At 47.7% G+C, this 11,092-nt stretch overlaps 1 protein-coding gene across 1 annotated transcript; it reads left to right on the forward strand.

Annotated features, from left to right (window-relative positions):
* Positions 1–4,707: 4,707 nt before the first annotated feature.
* LOC120705743 (transcription factor MYBS3-like) lies at positions 4,708–8,724 on the forward strand. The gene is made up of 3 exons (XM_039990243.1): positions 4,708–5,146; positions 7,697–7,905; positions 8,006–8,724. Exons 1-3 carry the CDS (start codon positions 4,825–4,827, stop codon positions 8,474–8,476), a joined length of 1,002 nt encoding a protein of 333 aa, XP_039846177.1. The 5' UTR covers positions 4,708–4,824; the 3' UTR covers positions 8,477–8,724.
* The last annotated feature ends 2,368 nt before the right edge of the window (positions 8,725–11,092 follow it).

An 11,092-nucleotide genomic window follows, 5' to 3' on the forward strand; every position in this document is an offset into this window, starting at 1 on the left:
TGTCGTATATTAAGGATGGGTGTGTGAGTTACACCACTTGTGAGGACGTGCCAGAAGGGGAACACGTGATGGAAGATATATTCTCCCTCAATGATCATCCAATTAGGGTTCTATTCGACTCTGGTGCTTCGCATACATTTCTTAGTAAGGCTTGTGCAGATAGGCACGGAGTGAAAGTTGATTGCATGAACACTTCATATAAAATTCAATCCCCAGGTGGTCAAATTACCACAAACCAAATGGCAAGAATGGTACCAATCAACTTGGCTGGGAGAATCTTTCCGACCAATTTTATCATTCTCCCACATCAAGGGATTGATATCATATTGGGTATGAATTGGATGAAGGCGCATGGAGTGGTGTTAGATACTCAGGCACATGCTGTTTATATCAATTCCCGTGCACATGGTTCTACGGTGTTACTTTTGACCAAGTACAAGACACACAATGCAACCATGAATAAATTGGAGGGTAAAAGCTTAGAGGAGATACCTGTAGTGTGCGATTATTCAGATGTCTTTCCAGAGGATTTACCTGGACTGCCACCTGATCGGGACGTTGAGTTTGTTATTGAACTCCAACCAGGTACAGCACCTATCTCTAGAAGGCCATATCGGATGCCACCGAATGAATTGGCAGAATTGAAGGTACAATTGCAAGACCTACTGAATAAGGGTTTCATCCGTCCAAGCTCATCACCGTGAGGATGCCCAGCTTTATTTGTGAAAAAGAAAGACCAAAGTTTGAGGTTATGTGTTGATTACCGGCCTTTAAATGCGGTTACCATCAAGAATAAATACCCATTGCCCTGAAAGATGGCGTGCCCTGTGCTTTCAACTGCCCTCAATCATTAGGATAGCTAGCTGGAATGCTGGATAGCAGATGCGCAGTGGAGTGAAACCTTGGACTATCTTTGGCCAGAGATCTTGGACTACTGCATGCTTTGATGGAGCCAAGACCGCTCATTTTCTGCAAACAGCTGACCTTTTTTTCTATCGCTTTATTTACCTAACCCAGACTTGGATTAGGTAGTTGGATTATCGATCGGAGGACATCTAGTATCCAATGCAATAAGTTCTCTGATCTGTGTGGTGTGTGTACTGGCCATGCGCATTAGCTCCTCTCTCGGACCCGCTGACTACAACACACAGGTCGTCAGCAGGTACCTAGCTAGCTACGAAACGAAAGGCTTCAAGACTTGAGACTTGAGAGAGGGCATTGCTTCTAAGAAACCACCGCGAGGAAGAAGCAACAGGCAGGATGCCGATGCGTGCGCAGATGCAGAGAGCTAGATGCTGCTGGCAGGAGAGGAAAAGATGGATGCGTACCGGGAAAGCATGGATACTGGATCATCGGACGGAGTCAGAGTGAGATGCATGCATCTCAGACCTTTTGTTCAGTCCACGGAAGCTGCATTTGTCGAGTGCCCTCTCATGCCATGGTGTGAACGAGGACCACGCGTGCACATACATTTCCCGGCCATCTAGCAGCTACCTTTCTTTCTTCAGCATCTTTGGATCGATGGATGGATTTATCTTTCCAACAACAAAGGGAGTGAGAGTAGTAGGAGAGAAAAGCAGGCAACGGTAGTGTGCAGCCGGGAGTCAAAAAGAAGCCTGCCACGTGGTGCCCGTGGCTCTGTCGCCGGAGTTGGACGCCAAAAACACTCGGGGTTTAAGGGTAGCGTGCAGTATGATCCAATAGTGCTTTTTTCTATGTCAACAATTCAATTACATGATGTGTATTTTTAATTATTATTTCTATTTCCTAAATTAATTACATGCAATGCCAGCCAATTTAGTTCATCTGAACAAATCGTGCCAGCAATTTTGGTTCATCTTAACAAATTTTGAGTCAACCTAATGACCAGTATAAATGGAAGTTATTATGTGCTAGTATTTTACATCCCCTGTTCATTCGTTCCCTACTCAAGTCAAGATGCGCGCTCTTCCTTCGCAAAAACACCTCGAATTTTAAATCCCCGCTCGGCCTCTCGATTCGCAGCACCCCCACGTCGTATTATTGTAGCCACCGACACGGTCTCTTGAGATTGGTGAGCTAGTTTCCGGGGGGAGGGAGAGAGAGACCAGGAGATCGAGCAGAGCAGAGCAGAGCACGACGCGCTTGCTCGCTCGTCGCGTAAAAAAAAAACCACGAAGCTGACGAGGCGCACACGCAACGGGCGCTACGCGGGCCCTCGGCCACCGTCCGCCGGAGGGGAGGAGACGGGCGTCCCCACGCCGCCGGCCACAGGGAAATCCGCCTGTTTTTTCTTCCCCCTTCGGTGGCGCGGCAGGCCGCGAGCCCGACAGGTCAACGTGTTCGCTCGCCTCCGCTAGCGGCTGCTGCCCACCCCAACTCTTATCGCCTAGCTTGGAAGCGCTAGGCTGACCACAATGGAGGAAGCCAGAGCAAATTTGCTCTCTCTTCGTTTCCCACGCCCTCTCTGTCTACAGTGCCAAACAGTACATCTACAGTATCCAACAGAAAATTTGCTCCTTTGCTTCCTCCACTGTGGTTCGGTGGTGGCGCCCTCGTGATCGCTAGCCCGGCCGCCGGTCGAGGCGCCCATGCCCGGAATGCCCCCGGCTGCCCCCTCGCTCGTCTGATTCTGGTCACGGCCCGGCAGAAGCTCTCATGCTTCGATTCATCTCTCGTGCCGTCGATGGTATAGGATCGGGCGATGCTGGCAGGTTTGAGATCCTCTGTAGTTATAGAGGCAGTGACTTTGGCACTAACATGTGGGTTTGATGCCGATGCCGATATGCCAGTAATAAAGTCACCGTAAAGTCCACTACGGAGGAGCTTCTCCTGACACTAGGGTCATGCGGTGGTTACGTGAGGGAAACAAAGACAACTAGATAACCACGAAATGTGTACGTGGTTTTAATTTTCTAGCCAACACAATATAATAATATATAGTTTTTCTATGAGATATATTATATACAATCGAGACATGATGTCAGATTTTTTTTTGAGAGTGATGTATTTTGCGCTAAGAAGAATAAAGTGTGATATGATAAGATAACGTTGATTGTTATATTGAGATGTAATAATGCTCTTATGGTTACCTATTCACATGGGCAACCATATACACAAGTGTGCGATTATCGCTTGGTAAGCTTATCTTATTTCATTTCTCCTGTACTTATGCTTTTGATTATCACAGTTACTGCAAAAACCCATATGCATGTATATTTCAAAAATTGCTCCCTCCCAGACTGGACCTTAATACAGATAAAAAAAATAAAATAACGCAAAGAAAACGCTACAACAATTTCGAAATGCCAATTCCTGAATCCTGATTGAATGAATGGTTGCGCTCTGTTGCCGTGTGTTTGGTTGCGGGATGAGTGGGTTGGGTTGGATCCAACCCTCATTTTGAGAACGGAGCCAACTCATTCATTGTTTGGTTGTAGCTCTGATTTTAGGGATGGAGTCAACCCATCACGTGTTTGGTTGAGTGAATTGGGAATACGGGTTGGATGACAAGACTCACTCCGTTAGTGGGCCCCACATGTCAGTCTTCTCTCTCCCTCTCCTTTCTTCTTCCTACTGCCGGACCGCCCCCCGTCGCCCTGCTCCCGCCGCCCCGCCACCGCCCCCGCTGCCGGACTCGTCGCCCCTGCCGCCCCCCACAGCTGTTGACGCGCGCCCCCGACGCGGCTCCGCCCGCCGCCCCCGATGCGGGCCCGCACGCCCGCGACGCAGCTCCGCCCTCGCCGCCCCCGACGCGGGCCCGCGCGCCCCGACGCGGCTCCGCCCTCGCCGCCCCCGACGCGGGCCCGCGCGCCCCTGACCAAGCTCCGCCCGCCACCCCCGACGCGGGCCCGCACGCCCCCGACGCAGCTCCGCCCTCGCCGCCCCCGATGCGGGCCCGCGCGCCCCCGACGCGGCTCCGCCCGCCGCCCCCGACACTGGCCGGCGCGCCCCCGACGCGGCCCATGCCACCTCCTCCTCCGGCCCGCCCGCCGTCGCCGCCGCTGACCAGCTGGCCGGATCCGCACGCGCCGCCGCCCCAGCTGGCGGATCCGCGCGCTCTGCCGCCGGCAGCGGCGGATTCGCGCGCGCCGAGGCCGCCGCCGCCTCTGGAACTCCGAGCGCGCCGGCTGCGGGAGGCGAGGCGGGCGGCGCGGGACACCGTGGCGGGCGGCTCTGGAACTCCGCCCCCGCCGGCTCTGGAACTCCGCCCCCGCCAGCTCGCACCGCCGCCGGAGCAAGCGGCCGCTGCCGCCAGGGCCCGTGCCGGCGTCGGGCCTCGCTGCGCCGGAGCCCGGCCTCCGCTGCGCCCGTGCCGGCGTCGGGGCTCGCTGCGCCGGAGCCCCCCCTCCGCTGCCCCGCATCCTCCATCGCAGTCTCCGTCGGTCTCCGTCATCGGACGTCGCGAAAAGTGGGTTCGCCGCAGGAGGTTCGCTCCGCCCGTCGTTTTTCGAGGAATTGGCCGAACCCGCATATTGGAGGAATATTCCTTCGCGGAGCCAATCCAACCCACCTCAATTGCATCCAAACAGCTATGGGGATGGATCCAACCCAACCCACCTCGCTCCAACCCCTAACCAAACACACGGTTGGAGTTTACCGCCACCCGTTAAAGGGGAGGTGCTGGACTTTATCGTCATTTCGCCTCCCCCCGTCCTTTTAAATACTCCCAAAATATCATCTCCTCGGAAAGAAAGTGAGGAGAGAGCGAAATCCAGAGAGCAGAGCGCACGGCGTCGCATTTTGGAGCGCTCGCTGCCCGTCGCACGTACGAAGCCCACGCATCCGCGTGCGTCAGCACGTGCCGGAGCCCCCCCCCCCCCCCCCCAGCCGGAGACGGAGAGGATGACGCGGCGGTGCTCGCACTACAGCAACAACGGCCACAACTCGCGCACCTGCCCCGCCCGCTCCGGCGGCGTCGGCGGCGGCGGAGGGGTGAGGCTGTTCGGCGTGCGGCTCACCACGGCGTCGGCGCCGGCGGCGATGAAGAAAAGCGCCAGCATGAGCTGCATCGCGTCCGCACTCGGGGGCTGGTCCGGGGGCTCGTCGTCGCCGGTGGGGGGAGGAGGCGGCGGATGGGGAGGGGGTGACGGCGGAGCCGGGTACGTGTCCGACGACCCCGCGCACGCCTCTTGCTCGACGAATGGCCGCGCTGAGCGCAAGAAAGGTGAGGCTTTTTCCAACAACAATCGATTCCTTTGGTTTCCTGTTTCCATATGCTTTCTTATTTTCACTAAGCGCTCGCATCAATATGAGCGACCGTGAAATTGCGAAAGCTGTCGCTTTGCCCCGCTAATTGTACTTCACTTTCCTACGAGTGTTTGTTTCCATATTTTTGCGTTCATGACGTGCTATCTGCCTACCACCTCATGCACCACGTTGGGCGATAGGGAACTGGGGATTCTTTCAGTCGCACTACATTTTGTTCTGGGTATAATAAGAGAGATCCGATTTATCGCCGCTAGCCTCCTGCTTGAAATTCTCTACTGTTCCATTCAAGTATTGCATTGTGTGTGCAAGAGAAATATAGTTTTGCGGGGGTTGAATTGCATAGCATATTCTTCTTTCAATGCCTTTGATATGCCCATCGCTCCATCTACTTTTCAGTTTTCCCCTTTGTTCCATTGATTTGTAGGCACTGAAAACGGTAGCACTGAATATAATGCCAAAACTATAGTGCTATTTTGCTCTTTTGAATTTTGAGATCAAACCGTGGTAGGCCCCCTCGCTGCTCCATTCGAGAAGCAACGAAACTTTCCATAGGAAACTAAATTGAAGAAAAAGGAACTATCTGCACCTAATATCAGTATTTTTGGACACATGCTGTAGGATAATAGGAATCATGCTCCTTTTCTCAAGTAATACTTTATTTGCTAGACTCAAGTATTTGGCACTATTATTGTTAAGGGTGGATTGATGTGGCTTGTAGGAACCGTCCAGAATGGCCGACACAAATCAAATCAGCTAGATATCGTTTCCTACCTGATTAAGTTACATGCACATGTGCATCACAATACCTTGATAGATCACACCCCACAAGAGTCGGTGGCTGGCCACGATGAGTCCCACAAAGTGTCCCCTTCATGTCTCTTTCACCTTTAATTTATTAATCACCTGATCCTAAAAGAATCTAGGCATATAAATTTTTTGGTTGTTTTGACCAGTCCTAAGCGCGCACCATATGTTTCTTTAATGTATCTGTGTTGGTAGGGATATGTTATTCAATCAGTACGATTGTGCAGAACAGTACATTATTGGCACTTGGCTTTAAAGGGACTGTAGGAATCAAGCAACTTCATGATTTGCCTATAGGCTAAGTTAGCTTATATAGAATTACTTGTTTTTTTTTATTTCATTTGATTGTACATGGTGTTGAATCAGCTGTGCTAATGGTTATGAGATGAGTAAACTATCCTGCTGTGAGTTTTAGATCAAGAGAGCAAAACCTTGAAAGGAACTCCCTTGTATGAGCCTATGAGGCAATACCTTGTGATCCTGCTGTGGAGCTTAACAATTAGAGTATGACTTTGCTAACTGAATGGTTTATCATGCTTGCTGGACCATTCTATTTCCGCAGCTATAATTTGGAAGGTGTTAAACTATAGGCGTCCAATTCAAGTGGTATGTCATATACTTTATGCCTAAAATGCATGTTCTGTTTACCAAATTTCCATTAAGATACCTAAGCCAATGCACACTCTGGATTTGGATCATAGGTTGCAAACACAGATGTGTCAATTCATTTTCTATGGAAACAGTAGTGAGCATTGACTGGAGTACTGCTTCATATCTCATCTACGACCTTGCGAAGGAATACTAACTGTCTCTTCTGAGTCTTGTATTCTCTTTGGTCTCATTTGTAACAAAGCAGCATACATAAGTCATATCTTTCTAGTGCACTTGACAAAGGGCCTGCCGTGCCTTACTTACAAATATAGCTTTAAATCCTTAGAAGTAACCACTGGTTTTGAACCCGTTCCGTTATTTGAAGACCTCTTTCACTCATTGCATCTTGATATTGCTACACCTGTTTTCTTGTGCTTCCAATTGGAATACCTGAATTTTGGCATCAATATTGCATGAGGATCTCAGCAAATATTTCTTCTTGTCATGTTTATTCTGACCAGAATTTGAGTCTAGACAGCTTATGAAACAAATTAATTAGTGCATTTGGATGTTCAAAGTCTTCTTGTACAGCCTTTTAGCCTTTTTCCCTTGACAATAAAGTTCTCCACATTAGGCATATTCAATGTTCCATCATGCAAAATGTTCTTACCTTTCCTCCAAAACTATTTCACAATGAGGTCTTTTGCATGAGAATTTGGCATTAACTGAAACTCTCTTGTTTAGGCACCTCCACATTTCAATTCAAAAAATGCAGGCACCACCTTTCATTAAGATTATCGAAGTTCTACCAATCTACCTATCATAAGGCCAGACCAGCTGAACAGGAAAGGGCTACAAGTGTTTACAATGGGATTATAACTTTATTTGTCTTTTACCTTTATGGGACTATTCTTGTGGTGCTGGGCCGGTCTTGTGCCTGAGAGATGGAATCCTGAATAAAGCACTTGTAGATCCATGCTAGCTAAATTCAAAGGGAACGACTGTCTTCTCTAAAATGAATATGTATTAGAACATGTGTTATTCTGTATTACTTATGTCACAGTTATTTGGTGTGAGTATCACACTTCAAGGGACTTTTTTTTTGCTTCAGGTACTCCTTGGACTGAAGAAGAACATAGAATGTTTCTGATGGGTCTGCAGAAGCTTGATAAGGGAGACTGGCGAGGGATATCCCGAAATTTTGTTGTTTCCAGGACCCCAACTCAAGTGGCAAGCCATGCTCAAAAGTATTTTATTAGACAAACAAACTCATCAAGACGGAAAAGGCGGTCGAGCTTGTTTGACATGGTCCCGGAAATGGTATGTTGTTTTCTTTCTTGTTATAATCTTATACTACAGATGGCCTATATTCACTATGCACTTCCATCCTATTCTCTGTGCTTACCTCTTCAATCTGCAGCCAATGGAGGAGTCGCCAGCTGCTGTGGAACAATTTGCTCTCCAAAATACTCAAGGTGAAGCTACAATTTCAAATGAATGGCCAACCTTACATCGTGGGCAACAGAAGGAAGTAGAGTTTGCTAAGCAGCTGCCGACTCAGCTAAGCCAGCATGAGGATTCTGAAAATGCAGAACCTCCATTGCCATTACCTGTTCCAACAGTGCCAGCATTCTACCCAGCATTGGTCCCTGTTCCACTAACTCTTTGGCCTCCAAGTGTTGCTCATGTGGAGGAAGCAGGCGCAACCCATGAAATACTTAAACCGACTCCTTTGAATGGTAAGGTGGTGGTTAAAGTGGATGATGTTGTTAGTATGTCTAAGCTCAGCATTGGTGATGCTAGCTCTGGCTCCATGGAACCCACTGCACTTTCCCTTCAGCTTATTGGATCGACGGATGCAAACTTTTCATGTCAGTCCACCGATGAATAGACCTGAACTAAGCAAGAGAAACAGCAGTCCAATTCATGCAGCTTGACAAAGCATGGAATAGGCGGTAGGCCCACTGGGTCAAGTCTTACAGATTATACTAACGGTCGCAATACCTCAGCATGTGAGCATGTACTTCTGTAACAACTTCTAAGTTATTCTATTTCCAGCTTATGCTCTTTGTCATGGACAAATGTAGGGATACATATGTCAATGAAATCATACCATTAATATCAGATTGTATTGTTGCCTGTTGGGGTGCTACATGCATCTACCTTTTCTGATTTATCTTCTAGCTTTGGAAAATCGATGTTAGAATTAGTCATGTCACTTTCTAACAGCACATTTGCAAACAAGTTTATCAGTGTGCCATAAAACATTGTCAAATCTCCTTGAGTGTCAAATATTGATAGAATGGTTTTGGGTGTAGGAGGGGTTTCTATCGACTTTCAGGATCAAGGGATAGTGATCTTATAGGGTAGTGTCTCCTTCGCTTCTACTGACTCTTCGCATTGATGTAATCCTTAGTGGGGGAGCTACTGGAAAATGATCCTTTTTCCATTAGCACTTACCTATGGTCATGGAAGTGCTGCTGAGAGTCACATTTCTTTCAATTATGATGCCACTTGTGGGAGTTTGCACTGCTTCTACACAAGCAGTAATATAGAGCAATCATGCTTCTCTTAAAGCAATGATTTAACAACTGTAATCCTTAGGCTATTGTATCGATATGCTGAGATCAATACTTTGATACTGGCATTTTAGTTTGCTTTTCCTTCATAACTTCTCTTACCACTCAGTATTTATGCAGAACTAGTTGTCGGCTTGTCGCTGGCCCCAACAAACACTGATGCATAAAAAAGAAAAGAGAACCCTGCTAATCCATCTTTACCCAGAGGTGAATCCTGAAAAATGGACTGAATCTGCTAAACCAGTATGAGGTAGTTCCTAGAAATGTTTCTCCATCTTTTTGGGCTGAATCAAGGGAGCATCTCTTCGCAGTGGTCTGTGGTGTCAATGTTTCTCTTATTTCATTCTCAGTTTGGTGCTTTTTTTGGTTATCTGTAGGTTTTGTTTCAGATCCAATAAATGTTTTTCGTCAAGAATGCTAGGGCATCCAAAGTGGACTGGCTGTAATGCTCCTTTGTCAGTCAATACTTGCACTAGAGTTTATACTACCTGCAAGATGTGTCCCTTTCATCTTAGATGCCAACAAAATTCTTGGAGATCCAGGCAAGGAGGTTGTGGAGTAGTTTACATGATCCTCTTAGTAACCTACTTACAAGTTACAATATGTGAAAATGTCTAGAGTGACTGCCTACATGGTGAATTGTACTGTCAGTAAGCCTACATGTTTTCCCTCCTGCCCTTTCATGTTTGCTTACTGAAAGGCTCAGCTTGACCACTAATATGGATCACATTTCATGCTGTAATGGCGCATTAAGGATGGCAATTAACAATGGTTTCTAGATTTCACAGGTCCTTCCATTCGTTCCAGTCAATTGACAAGGGGCATGCCGTATTAGAAGTTTAGAACCAGTGAGGCTTATTTCCAGGTAACCGTGTCCTATTCTCCATTGCCACTGTAATCTATTTCCTTGTGACGGCCCAGGTTTTTAAATAGCTAGTTTAGGGTAATTGGAACCAAATCATGCATCATTAAATAGGAAACCTTGAATTAATGCATGTGTATGCATGAATGTCTATATGTATGTGTGCCTATGTGTGTGTTTGAACACAGGGGAGAACACTTAAATAACTTTTGAACCGAAGCACGTGTGCATATGAAATTGATTAGGCATCTCATTAACATCATGATAAACCAAAGTTTAGTTGATGTTAAGGAGAGAAAATGAAGTTTTACACATGAAATGACGAGTTCTTCAAATTACAACTTTTAAACGTTTAAATCATCTTTCAAATCGTAACGAACAGGTATTAAAAATGAATTTTAAACTGTTGCTCAAATGAATTTTTGCCCAAAACCAATGTTATAGGTTTTCGAATGACGAACAACTTTAGTGTTCAAAGTTTTTCGAGTTACCACACAAAAATGGGAGAAAAATTTGAATTTCGAAGCGTATAGAACCTTTTCAAATGCACTCAAGTTTTAAATTTTATCTTTCAAACGAAGCTTCAAATAAACTTTTGCCTAAAACGAAAGTTGTAGATCTCGAAATTTTGAACAAGTTTGGTATTCAAAAGTTTTTCATTTGAGGTCTTGTAGAAGGAGAAAAATTGAGTTTACCAACTGGAGTTTTGAACTTTGCTTTAATTACGAAATTGCCCCACCACCATCTCCCTTCTCTGTTTCACGTTCACGGCGTTGCCGTCTCACCGCCGGCACGGCCACGCGCCGCGCCCTCGCCGCTTCCCCGTCCTGGGTTCTCCCGAAGCCTCTCGGCCTCTCCACGCGGTGCCATCTCCCTGCGCGCACGTCGAGGATGGCCGCTCGACGCGCCACGGCGACGACGCGCCGATCCGTGCCGTGCCGTGCGCCACTTTCTCCGTTCGCATGCGCCCTCGCCCGTTTCCTCCCCTTTGGCCCGTGCAGCAGATGTGCTCGACCCCCTCTCCACTCCTTTCCCTTTCTCCAGAGCCGAGCCGAGTTTTTCCCTG

Source organism: Panicum virgatum, chromosome 5K (genome assembly GCF_016808335.1).
Source record: "Panicum virgatum strain AP13 chromosome 5K, P.virgatum_v5, whole genome shotgun sequence".
Classification (NCBI taxonomy): domain Eukaryota; kingdom Viridiplantae; phylum Streptophyta; class Magnoliopsida; order Poales; family Poaceae; genus Panicum; species Panicum virgatum.